The sequence below is a fragment of the Rana temporaria genome, chromosome 1 (genome assembly GCF_905171775.1).
Source record: "Rana temporaria chromosome 1, aRanTem1.1, whole genome shotgun sequence".
Taxonomy (NCBI): Eukaryota; Metazoa; Chordata; class Amphibia; order Anura; family Ranidae; genus Rana; species Rana temporaria.
In genome coordinates, this window is record NC_053489.1 from 270,572,019 (window position 1) to 270,585,683 (window position 13,665).

Here is a 13,665-nt window from a genome sequence, read left to right on the forward strand (position 1 = left end):
CAAATCTAATTTTGCTTCAGCGCATGTCCCAGAATTATTTTTTTTTTCACTTATTACTGTAGTGAGAAAACTGTTTCATTAACCCATGTGTCAACATCACCAGACTTGTAAAATTCTAGCAGGGGCAACAGGGAGGTCTGTTCCTGTTGACATATAAACGCCTCCAAGAGCTATTCCCTACATATAGTAATTGGTGGTTTACTAAAGAAGTAGAGCACGTTGGAAGACAAATTTTCACTTGGCTTAATGAGTGCGGAGAAGATTGGTTTGCCCTTCACGGGTCTTGATACTTGTTTTTGCAAAGATTAGTACAAAGCTTCTTCCTTTTTTATTTTTTTTTTTATTTAGGGCTGAGGAATATCCTTCCTATTACCACAGCAAAAGTGCCAATTGTAAAATTCTACCATGTAAGAAGTGGCCTTGAAGGAGACATCAGTTTATATAACACGCTGGTGAGTATACATTTTTTTTTTTTTTTTTTTTTTTTATATGCACCTTGTAAAGCATGTCCTAAATTTGAGGTTGGAATAAATGGGAAATGTTTTATTTTTTTCCTCTTCTAGGCTCTTCATAACACTAGGCTTTTGGCATCTTATGCTGCTATAGATCCTAGAGTAAAATACCTTTGTTACATCATGAAGGTGTTCACTAAGGTACGCCCATAATTTCAACTGCATATACTATACATAACGTGGTTATTGTATAATCACCATTATTCTTGTTCTCTAAAGGTGTGTGACATTGGAGATGCTTCCAGAGGCAGTCTGTCTTCATATGCGTATACTCTTATGGTGCTATACTTCCTTCAACAGAGGGATCCACCTGTTATCCCTGTTCTCCAAGAGGTAAGGCAGCTTGCATAATTATATAGCAATGCCTCGTTTCCAAAAGTGCAGCCCATGGCAACTCCTTGCAAATGGATTTTTACGAATATGGAATTTGACATTTACCATGCTGAGTTAGTGTAATATAAGTGCAAAAATAAAAATCACGATATGATGCAGTCTGTCCCTAGCAGTAATGAGCACTTTTTTAATTGCTGACCGCCTACCGCATGTAAACCAGGCAGATCGTCATTCTGGCAGGGGAGAAGATGGAGATCTTGTGTTCCTGCTAACAGTGCATATTTTTAGTACTGATCACTGTATTCGTGTCACTGGTCCCCAAAAAAGTGTTGGGTGTCCGATTTGTTGCAGTTCCACTAAATATCACTGACCGCCCCCATTACTGGTGAGGGGGGAGGGGGGGGTCACAAAAATATCCTATTGTTTGTAGACGCTATAACATTTGCGCATCCAAGTGATTCCCTACACCAGGGATATGCAATTAGCGGACCTCCAGCTGTTGCAGAACTACAAGTCCCATGAGGCATAGCAAGACTGACAGCCACAAGCATGATACCCAGTGGCAGAGGCATTCAAAAAACCTGCGCCAGCTCGACTTGGAAGCGGAGATCGGTTTATTTATTTTTTTATTTCAGGCTTCCCAGCCTATAGGTGAAATGTGGGGGTCTCCAAACTTTCTAAACAAAGGACCAGTTTTTTTTTGCAGTTTCAAACACAAATACAAAAAAATTTATATAATGTATATAAAATATACACATGCATAATCGGGCATTTTAGCTCTTACAGAAAGAAAAAAACAACTCAAACAATCGGCAAATAATTTAAATATTAATATCTCTGCTTATAGAGCTATTTTTTATTTATAACAAAACAAAAGCAAAAACAAGAAGAAAAAAAGAGGGATAAATGCCAATGCGCTGCGTTTTATTCCAGACTTGGGGTTCTAAATAACCAGCGTATTAAACTTCTATTGCATCATATCTATCCAAGTATTATATATTATATCATCTGACGACTTAATTGTCAAAGTATTATAATATAACTATAAGTTGTTTTAAAATCAAACCAACATACCCAAGTGTTTGTCAATCATGCCCTTGACATAATTCAGTTTGATCCTTGGGTTATTCTATTTCACCCTACCTCACAACTAATATCCAGATATAAAAACTCAATAACCCCGCATCTGCTAAACACGGCAAAATCCTTAATACTGATGTACTGGAAGCAAAAGTCTATACCAAACTTGGCTCAATGGTTACGTAAAATAGATGATATACGTTGCAAAGAAGAATTTAGGTACAATAACGAAGGACCAGTTTACTGCTTTTCAGTCTTCAGGGGGTGCTGAACTGTGGCCAAAATGTATCAGGCTTGGTGGTCAGTGAGTTAAAAAAAATGTGGTCACTAGGAGGAGGAATAACCTGCTCCCAGAAAAACAAACTAATTTTGGTTAGAAAGGGGAGGGGAAAAGGATAAGTGGAACTTTCACTTTCAAGTAAAGGTCTGTTAATTTGACATTTTGTGTAAAGGCTAATGGGGTGTGTTTGTTTGTTTTTTTGTTTTTTTTATATGTATTCTAGATTTACTTGGATTCCCATAAGCCTGAAAAACTTGTTGATGGCTGGAATGTTTACTTCTTTGACAAATTGGATGAGTTGGTAAGAGTTGAAGTCAGTAAACTGTGCGTTAATCTATATTAAAAATGAGTGTTAATTAGTTTTGTAAATTGTTCAAGCCTGCATATGCTTTGTGATTTTGTGCACTTTTTTTTTTTCCTCCCCCAACAGACTTTAGTTTTATTTACATAGCCATGAACTTATTGCTTGTAAATACGTGCCAGTTTAATTTTGGTGTTTTGCAAGGTGTAATTTTTCAGCAAACTAATTGGGAGGGAATGAGCAGAAACTGAATGGAGAACAAAGCTTGTGCAGAGAAGGAAAGGATGGCAAAAACGGAAAAATTGTTACCAGGGAGAAGGACGGGAGTGGGCACAGAATGAAATTAAGAATGACGACTGAAGAGCAAGTGTAGAGTAGCAGTAGAGTAAGTGGCTGCAGATGAGGGACTAGCTCATGGCTTCAGAGGGATTAAAATAGATGAAAGTGGAAAAGTAGGTACCCCTCTCCCCAAGTTGGAGGATGCTACAGGTCTTGGAGTGGCCAAATCGGGAATAGTGTGTCAGTGGGGAAATCTGCCTGGAGTGTATAAAGAGTTGGAGACGAGACATTTCTGGCAGCTACAGTTCTTACCATTTACTGCTGAGAGAGAGAGAAGAGGATTCTTAGATTTTACAAAGTGCCACACCATCTTAAGTGGACTTGTTCCCTTTGTGCTAGTTAGTTTGCTAGTGTTGTCCTCTCTAAACTGGAGGTGGTTGCACTTTGCATGCATGGGGTCACTAATTCTCTTAGGACACCTTCTCTACCCCCGCTTAGGGATAGTGGAAGGGTGCTATGAACAACTAACCTTCTATCCATTCTACAGAATTTATTTTTAAATGGTGTTAATCCTTCCTTTTTATTTATTTTCTTAAGGCAAAGTACTGGCCAGATTATGGAAAAAATAAGGAGTCTCCTGGTGAACTGTGGCTGGGCCTTCTTCGTTTTTATACTGAAGATTTTGATTTTAAAGAACATGTCATTTCTATCAGAAGAAAAAGCTTGCTAACAACTTTTAAAAAGCAGTGGACTTCCAAATACATAGTCATTGAAGGTAAAAACTAAAATGTTAACTTGCATAGGGTTTTTAGCTTAACAAATGTGTGTGTGTGTGTGTGTGTGTGTGTGTGTGTGTGTGTGTGTGTGTGTGCTTTCTACGTTTTTTTATATTTATAAAGGCTGGAGGACCTCTGTCTCGGGCCTATTATGTGCATGATACCCTTTACTGTGGCTTCCTTGACTTTCCTGGCAAGTGAAGCTGCAAAGGAACACTGCAATTGCAGCTGAAAGTTGTAATAAAACAGATGCTGTAGCAAGAGTGTGAGCCCTCTGTTATAAAAGGGTGAATATGTTATGAGACAAATTAACCACAAGGCAACCCAAGCAAGGAGTCATGGGCCCGGACGGTGTTCTTGAACTCTGGCTACAGACTCATGTTGCACACCATTGGAATAGCGCCATTTGTTAAAGCTAGGAACCTGTTTGTCACTTCACAAGGAAAAGATGCATTGGTAGGCAGTTGGTGTTGGATTGGGCCATGTCGGTACACAGTGGAAATGGGACGCCCTTAGTTACAGTTCCTATCAATATTTTACCCCCCCCCCCCCAATGGGCAGGAGCATTATACACCCCACTCTTTCACCATTTTCAAAGATGCGGCTAGCAGGACTTTTTTTTCAGGGCTTTTACACTGAAGACACGGCAGCGGCTGTTTAGGGTTGGTTTGCAGGCCCTACTTTTAGTGCAGTACCTCCTGCAAAACTACCCAGTGTGAAAGGGGTCTAAGGGAGAGGGTAGCCAACCTCCCACTCCATTCTACCTTGGTTCTTTACCAAAACGGTGCCTGTAGATGACAATAAATCTACATATTTGCCTAAAGTTGGCTACTGCCCATGCTATATGTGTAGTTAATTTGCATACCTCCTGAAGCCAAGCTGGAAAGACTCCGATATGGCATCCTGTCCTGACATGTTGCTAAGACACACTCGGACGTTGCTGCTCACCCTCACCATCAAAAAGGCAAGCTCTGAAACCCCTGCGCATGCAAGGTCTACAAACTCCTCTTCATCAGAGCGTCTGAGCTCAAAGCTACGGAGACAGGCATGAGCACATACGAGGGGGTTTGGATCAGCTGGGAGTGTCCTAACAAGGCAAGATGGCATGAAGCCTTCCCTGACATTTTTGTGGCCAGATTTGTAGTGGTATGTGAACTGCCTACACTTATAGCAAGAGCATTATTTAATGTTGGTCAAAGCTGCTTGGTTTTTTATCTGCAGGCACCCTTGCCTGCATAGACAGTTTTTTGGTAAGGGTGAACTTAAAGTCTTAAACTCAAAGTAAATTTTTAAATGATTTCCCTCTATCCAAAACAGGTTTTGGAAGGTATTCCATTTTAAATTTAATTTTAAAAAGGCCTTTGTACAACTGTACTAACTTTTTTTTCTGTTTTTTTGAATATAGATCCTTTTGACCTAAATCACAATCTGGGTGCTGGATTGTCACGAAAGAGTAAGTATCCGTAAAACATGTATAGTGTATTCTACTAATAAGCTTTTTCCTTGTAAAGGAACTATAAAATGTATATTGACAACTGTGATGAACTTGTATTAAAAAAATTAATAACAATCTAGGATTTATAGTTTGATACCACCTGTGATTGTCCTAACCCTTTCCCATCCCAGTGTAAACGAATACTGCATTAGGAATGCCAACATTGACCACTGATGGGGTGATGTGTATATACCCTTTAGCAACTTTATCACATGGTTGGAATCTTGTATTTTCCAATGAAGTCTTATAACGTTTCTTATAACTTATTAATGTTGATACTTATTTCCATCACGGACAGTGCTTTACTTGTATACATGCTACATTATTTGTTAATCCTATTTTGGTTGTGTCTTTCTTTCACTTTTTTTTATAGCACTGTGATCTTATCCAAACAGCTGTGTTTGTATACTGTACATCTATTGACTTTGTGGAATTGTGATACTCAGAAATGTCAATGGTTTTTAGACTTGACCAAGTAATTTTTTTGGTCTGTTCCTTTTTGCAGTGACTAATTTTATAATGAAAGGTTTTATCAATGGAAGGCGGTTATTTGGCACCCCAATGAAAATTTTTCCAAAAGAATATCGCTCTACAGTGGTAAATATATTTGACTTTGTGACCATGTTAGTAAAGACTTGCACAGTGTATTCTACCCCATAAGTTGGCTTATTACCATGGTAGCTTGAAGAGGTTAGGTTGCTGCAAGAATACAGTTGGGATATAATGCTGAAGAAATGTTACCTAAGACTTCTTACTTTGAAAGTCGGCTCAAAAACACAGGGCTCACCATTCCTCCTGATGTAGGCTTTAGAAGAATGGAAAAGGAGGGAATGTAAAACCATATTTTCATATGCTTTTCTTTTGCAGCATATTTGCTACAAAATGATAGATGCTTTTAGACCCTTTTCGCACTGAGGCGGTTTTCAGGCATTTTAGCTCTAGAAATGGTGCCTGAAAACCGCCTCCCATTCATTTCAATGTGACTTTTCACACGGAGATGCCCCTGGGAAAAGTCCTGCAAGAAGCATCTTTGGAAGCGCTGTATTTAGCGCTCCCAAAATGCCCTGCCCATTGAAATTAATGGGAAGCGCTGCAACACGGGCACTTTTAACCCCTTTGGAGGGAAAAGCGCTGCTTAAAACGCGCTAAAGCAAGCAGTGCTTTAGTGCCAATGTGGCCCCAGTTTGAAAGGGGTCTTATCTGTTGTATTTACCATGCTTGTCCCTCAGGATAGCACATAATGTTTTTTAAACCATGTTTTTTTCCCCCCCCCCATAGGAGTATTTCTTTGATTCAGATGTACTGACTGAAGGTGAACTTGCTCCCAATGACAGATGTTGTAGAATCTGTGGCAAAATTGGACACTTTATGAAAGACTGCCCTATGAGAAGAAAGTAAGTCGCCTAGCTGCACAGTGCTTGCATAGTGGGGGATTAAATATGTGTATTTTAAATGGGTTGGGTACTAAAATTAATAGTGTGTGTGTGTGTGTGTGTGTGTGTGTGTGTGTGTGTGTGTAATAAATAAATAAATATATATATATATATATATTCTCGTATTTGCCGGTGTATAAGGCGACCAGGCTTATAAGACGACCCCCTAATTTTAAATTTTTTACGATTTTTTTGCCTGTACTCACCGTATAAGACGACCCCCCTTCTAAAGCTTCTGATGCTTCATATTTCTTCCTTCTGGAGCCATATTCTTCTTCATTCTTGCTGGAGCCAATCACGGCGAGCAATGTATTCTATTAATGAATACAAAACCTGCTTGGATTGGCAGAGGCTGTAACATCATCAGCCCACGCCTCTGACTCTCAAAGCCAATCCGAGCAGGCTACTGTATGTAGCCTGCTCGGATTGGCAGAGGTTGTTACTCCAATCCGAGCAGGCTCTGTATTTATTTGAATACATTGCTCACCGGGATTGGCTAAGCGGTATATACCCGAAGCTACATACATTATTACCGCACATCCAGCAGGTATCCGAGCAGTTGACCCGGTGTGTAAGACGACCCCTGCTTTTTGGCCAGTTTTTTTTTTAAGTGTAAAGGGTAGTCTAGCTGCTGCTGCCATAACGATATTCCTCTTTAATGTACCGTATGACGTGGTCCGTAAGTTAATGACCAGTGCGTTTTTTGCAATTCGGCACTGTCTCTTTAACTGACAATTGCGCGGTCGTGCGACGTTCTTCCCAAAAAAGAATTCCCCAGAAATAGAGCTTTCTTTATCGTTTTTTAATCTGGTTTTCTTGTTTTTTTAATGGTTATGAAGTTCAACCTGCCACAGCCAATCTGACAACAGCTTTGAGATAAAAACGTGAAAATATAAAAGGTTACGCTGTCTCATAAACAAAGAACTTTTATTAAAAAGTATCGACTGGTAATAAGTTTAATAAACAAGTGTTCATATGTATCAAATGTATTCCACTAGCTGGATGTGTTCTCCTCCGTTCCCAGTGATAATAAAGTATAACAATGAATGAAATTGGCCTCTTGCCAACTCCTGATGATTTCTAGATATAATCATATCCTCAAACATATGGGGTAAGTAAATGCTTGATGCCTGGCCACATCCTCCGTGTGGCTCCCGACCTCCAAGATGGATGAATTGATGGATCTGACAGCTCCCGACTTGGCTTCCCCACAGCACTCACTTTGGACTCCACACTGAAAGTATACTCCACAGCCTCCCAGCACAGATTGCCTCACTCGGGATGATCACTGTGCTTCACTCAGGTGTGTGTGCAGGATAAGGGGACACAGAAAGAAGGCTCATCACATAGTATGTAAAAACAGGGTGTTTATTTAAGCTAAAATATGCACTTGCACTTACAACAGAGATAATTTTAGGCAGTAGAGAGGATGATCCAGCATGGAGATCACCCACAAATCTGGATGCTGTGACATGAGCATCCAGATTTGTTGGTGATCTTCATGCTGGATCATCCTCTCTACTGCGTAATGTGTGGGGCACACTTTCAGTGTGGAGTCAGTCCAGAGTGAGCTGCGTGGGGATGCTAAGCCAGGAGCTGTCGGATTCATCCATCTTGGAGGTTGGGAGACAGAGAATATGGCCAGGCATCGGGCATTTACTTACCTAGTGTTTGATCTCTGCTATGCTAGAGATCATCGGAAGTTGGTAAGAGGCCAATTTACTTTTCATTTGGATTGCTATACTTTATCACTGGGACTGGTGGATAGCACATCCAGTTGGTGGAATACCAATGGAATATCTTTTTGATGCACATGGATACTTGATGAACTCTCTATCACTAGTGTGTGTGTGTGTGTGTGTGTGTGTGTGTGTGTGTGTGTGTGTGTGTGTGTGTGTGTGTGTGTGTGTGTGTGTATATGTATGTATGTTTTTTTTTGAGACCGCGCACATTTATTTTCCCATTCTCTACTTGTATCCAAGGAGTGATAAAAGTGCAGTAGTCTACACTTCTAATTGGCATGAGATTTTCACACATTGCCATTTTTTTATATGGAAATGACTGATTCATATGTGCAGCTTGTCTCTCCTGTGAACACTTTCCACAGACAAGCAGCAGGAATTGGAATGGAGAATATGAAACCTTCCCTCCCCATTACTCTTGATGCTGCTTGTCTGTGAAAAGTGGTCACAGCTGAGAAAGCTGCGCTAATGAATCGGCAGTCTCCTTCAAAGCTTTTCTTGGATTGGTGGCTGCAAGAGGGGAGGGGCAAGTTGGACCTCATAATTATGGTTGGATAGATATTGGTAGCATGGGAGCCAAAGTACTACCTGCACTTTCACAGAACTGTACAGAAAATGTAATTTAACCACTTACCCCCCGGACCATATTGCTGCCCAAAGACCAGAGTACTTTTTGCGATTCGGGACTGCGTCGCTTTAACAGACAATTGCGCGGTCGTGCGACGTGGCTCCCAAACAAAATTGGCATCCTTTTTTTTCCACAAATAGAGCTTTCTTTTGGTGGTATTTGATCACCTCTGCGGTTTTTAGTTTTTGCGCTATAAACAAAAATAGAGCAACAATTTTGAAAAAAATGAATATTTTTTACATTTTGCTGTAATAAATATCCCCCAAAAATATATAAAAAAAACATTTTTTTTCCTCAGTTTAGGCCGATACGTTTTCTTCATTTTTGTAAAAAAATCGCAATAAGCGTTTGATTGGTTTGCGCAAAAGTTATAGCGTTTACAAAATTGGGGGTATTTTTATGTCATTTTTATTATATTTTTTTTTTACTAGTAATGACGGCGATCAGCGTTTTTTTTTTTTTTCCGTTACTGCAACATTATGGCGGACACTTCGGACACTTTTGACACATTTTTGGGACCATTGGCATTTTTATAGCGATCAGTGCTATAAAAATGCATTGGATTACTATAAAAATGCCACTGGCAGTGAAGGGGTTAACACTAGGGGGCGGGGAAGGGGTTAAGTATGCCTGGGTGTGTTCTTACTGTGGGGGGGGGGTGGCCTCACTAGGGGAAACACTGATCCTCGGTTCATACATTGTATGAACCGAAGATCAGCATTTCCCCTGCTGACAGGACCGAAAGCTGTGTGTTTACACACACAGCTCCCGGTCCCCGCTTTGTACCGAGCGATCGCGTGTGCCCGGCGGCGATCGCCGGGCACGGGAGTCGGGGGCGAGCGGGGGGCTAGTGGCGGCTGGAAGAGAGGACGTCATATTACGTGCTCTCGCCCAGCAGAGCCACCTTGTGGACGTATAACTGCGGTGCGCGGTCGGCAAGTGGTTAAAGATCTATAATCATTTTTGTTTGAAATATTTTTAGGCTGAAAAATGAAAGCTAATGCGGCCAAATCAGTTGACTGCTGCATTATGTTGCATTTTTGTTCATGGGTTTTAAATATACTTCAGTTTTGCATGTTGGGCTAAATTTGACATCTCACATGGCTCCCTACTTTTTTTTTTTTTTATAATATATATATACTAGAGTTAGAAGGCGTAATCCTGAAAATGCTGCAAACCAAAGATACCAAGACAAGAGGCCGCAAAGAATTGAGGACAAGGAAATGAGTATGCAGGGAGGTGGTGTGAGCATAGATGGAAGAGAGCTACATACAACTCCACGAAAAGCACAAGGACCATGGGGCAACAATGAGCCTGGCAAAGATAGGACACCACCTAGATCTGGCTCTGAAAAGTGGAGAAGACAAGACGACCGAGAGCCTAGGGAAAAACGCTGTTTCATTTGTGGACGGGAGGGCCACATCAAGAAAGAATGCCCTCAGTATAAAGGGGCAGCAGGTGAGTGACTCATTGTGGCAAAGACCTAGCTTTGCCCTCCCACCTCACTTTACTAAATGGCATGGCTGATTTCACTGCTACTTTTCTGCCAGAATTACACTTTTGTGGCATTCATCTGCACTACTTGGACAAGATAGAAAACTTGGCTTTTTACAATGCAAAACCCTTGATTTGTCTTCAAAAATCTCCAGACAGTTTGGGGCATAACCTGGCAGTAAATGGTAAACTATCGAAAACCGGAAGTTATGCCTTTTTAAATACATTTTTATATATTTTTATAAAAAATATTGCTTGTTAACAGTGGACTTGTTCTTTGCCATCTACTTTAAGTGTAAGCTCCAAGAATGAGAAGATTGCATGTAAGGTGGCAATACTAATGCATTTAGGGCTTTTTAGAGTGGTCTTTCTTGGCCTGTGTGTAGCTGACTTTGCCATTGCCATATGTGCTGATAGCCCAAATTGACTGTACATTCACCACCTATGTTCTAGATCAGTGATATGCAATTAGCGGACCTCCAGCTGTTGCAAAACTACAAGTCCCATCATGCCTCTGCCTCTGGGTGTCATGCTTGTGGCTGTGAGAGTCTTGCTATGCCTCATGGAACTTGTAGTTTTGCAACAGCTGGAGGTCCGCTAATTGCCTATCCCTGGTCTAGATATTGGTAGGATCAAGGGAAACTGTAAAGCAAACCACATGTACTAATATTCCTTGTATAACCATATCCATGGACTTTAATGTCCATATGTTTGTAGTTCTCAATTGTGAGGGATGACTTAAACATGCATCTGTTATCAGCAGACAGTGTTAGGCCCAGTCACACTAGCAATTCTGTCACTGGCAGTTACTCTTCAGCATCAACATTTGGTAAAAGCAGGGATCGACAAATCCCAGGCGCCAGGTCGCCATGGCGACTAGAAAGTGTCCTGGCGACTTGGCTTGGAAGGTGGGCCAAAAAAAAAAAAAAAAATTTTTTTGTGAGCTGGTTCCATCTGGTGGTGAGCCGTTGGTATTACAAGTTATTACCACCAGATGTGAGCTGACGCCATCTGGTGGTGGCCGTTGGTATTACAAGTTAAGCATTACAAGTTAAACAGCAATTCTAATGAAATTTGTACTATTTTCACTGCCATCTTCTTCCCTCTAATTAGAACCCCCAAACATTATATATATTTTTTATCCTAACACCATAGAGAATAAAATGGCGATCGTTGCAATACTTTCTGTCACGCCGTATTTGCGCAGCGGTCTTACAAGCGCACTTTTTTGGGAAAAAATTGCACTTTTTTTAATTAAATAAGACAACAGTAAAGTTATCCCCATTTTTTTTAATATTATGAAAGATAATGTTACGCCGAGTAAATTCATACCCAACATGTCACGCTTCAAAATTGTGTCCGCTTGTGGAATGCCGACAAACTTTTTTTACCCTTTAAAATCTTCATAGGCGATGTTTAAAAAAATCTACAGGTTGCATGTTTTAAGTTAGAGGAGCTAGAATTATTGCTCTCTCTACCAATCGCGGCGATACCTCACATGTGTGGTTTGTACACCGTTTACGTATGCGGGCGCTGCTCACGTATGTGTTCGCTTCTGCGCGCAAGCTCGTCGGGACGGGGTGCGTTTTCTGGCTCCTAACTTTTTTAGCTGGCTCCTAGATTCCAAGCAAATTTGTCAAACCCTGACTTACACCAGTGCTGGTGGTAATAATGCGCTCGCTGACACCAGTGCTGGTGGTAATAATGCGCTCGCTGACACCAGTGCTGGGGGTTAATAATGTGTTCGCTGACACCAGTACTGTTGTTTTTGAAGTTTGAAAGTTTGCATGCGGCCCCCCATGGCATATGAAAACTTGTCTTGTGGCCCTCAGGTAATTTGAGTTTGAGACCCCTGCTATAAAGGCTACCCTTCTCTGAAACGTTCATAAATGACATGAAGCCTATTGAAGGGACAACTAAGCTGCCACTCTACTACTGTGTTGAGGGGTGTCAGTTTTTTTTCTTTGTTACAGTAATGATTACTGTAACAGCAATGTTTTGAACTCATGAACTGGTCTTATTCATAACAGTTGTGATCTGTGATTGGCCCACAGCTGGTACATGGTGTTGTGATTGGCCCAGGTTCCATGTGATGGCTGTGGGCCAATTGCAGCATCTCAATACGAAGCACAGCTGTTATGAATGAAACACATTCTTAACAATTGCGTTTACATTGTGATCATGTGATTGCATAGCGGTGTGCCAGGGAACATGTGACAGGTGACTGTATAGATAAGTGGTTAAGCATTCTACCTTTTCGGACTTCTGTGCATTTATTTTCAAATACAGGGAGCCCCAAGTCTGATATCTTGTATGGATCACCATCTGCAGCCAGTCCTCAGAAACCACAGACACGATTTATCCCGGTAAGTGGGGAATCTGCTGAAATTGTAGCTCCTTGCCCAGCCCCGGCATCCTTTTTTAATAGGGTCTGCATGTATAGGGGGCAGGAACAATCAGCTATCATGTGACCACTGTAATTGGCTGTCAGTGGTCTTGTGATTAAAAGCCAGTCCCGCCAGCTACAGTTTATTGGTGAAATCTGACAGCTCGGTCTCTATGCTGTAAACGGTGTAGACACAAACATTGTGTATCACAAATACTGAAATATAACAAGAATGCCTAAAGATGCTGTTTCGCAGCTTGGCCATTTTGATTAGATGCATGCATGATAGCAAGATCTGAGGATGAGACTGTTTCAAGTTATAACTGTAGTATATAGACTTGGGTGTAAGGAATGGCCAACTGTCATTGCAAGCAAAATGACATGCAAAGGAAGGAAAATATGGACAGCCGCACTCCAAAGTCTTAAAGACGTGCCCTTTATTGGGTAAAGGAAAAATGCACTACAGGTACCAGCATACAGTGGGAAAAACACCTGACGCGTTTCGCATTGAGCTTCAATGCTTAGTCATAGCTAACAAGTGATTACCCTAGGTGTGCTCACCTGGAGCGGCAGCTTCCCTACCTGCAAGCAAAATGACCTTTTTAAGGATCTGGTCAGTTTGTACAGTAGTAACATTCCTTTTGGTATGAGTCGGCGATGATCTCCAGGATATTAAAAGCTTTCTTATATATTTGTGAAGCAACTAGACAACCTATAATAAGGAAATATGCAATTTCTCCATCACCCAGTGATGCATATATGCAGTGTCTGGGTGGTAAAGCATACCCCTTTTGCTGCTGCACTTACTGTATGCATATATTGCTGCCGCACATATGTATGTGTTATGCGGACAGCAACAGATTAAACATACATCTGCGTACTAAAAATAAAGTTAAAAGGCAAATTGTGTTTTTATATTGGAAATT

At 40.9% G+C, this 13,665-nt stretch overlaps 1 protein-coding gene across 6 annotated transcripts in view; it reads left to right on the forward strand.

The window, feature by feature from the left end:
* TUT7 (terminal uridylyl transferase 7) overlaps positions 1-13,665 on the forward strand; it is an 89,555-nt gene that overhangs the window by 65,997 nt on the left and 9,893 nt on the right. For all 6 annotated transcript variants that reach the window (XM_040355504.1, XM_040355503.1, XM_040355501.1 and 3 more), the window contains exons 18-27: positions 349-452; positions 564-653; positions 732-845; positions 2,429-2,506; positions 3,383-3,560; positions 4,967-5,014; positions 5,562-5,653; positions 6,335-6,450; positions 10,004-10,317; positions 12,643-12,719. In XM_040355504.1, the coding sequence (XP_040211438.1) occupies positions 349-452; positions 564-653; positions 732-845; positions 2,429-2,506; positions 3,383-3,560; positions 4,967-5,014; positions 5,562-5,653; positions 6,335-6,450; positions 10,004-10,317; positions 12,643-12,719 (1,211 nt within the window). The remainder of the gene's footprint in view (positions 1-348; positions 453-563; positions 654-731; positions 846-2,428; positions 2,507-3,382; positions 3,561-4,966; positions 5,015-5,561; positions 5,654-6,334; positions 6,451-10,003; positions 10,318-12,642; positions 12,720-13,665) is intronic.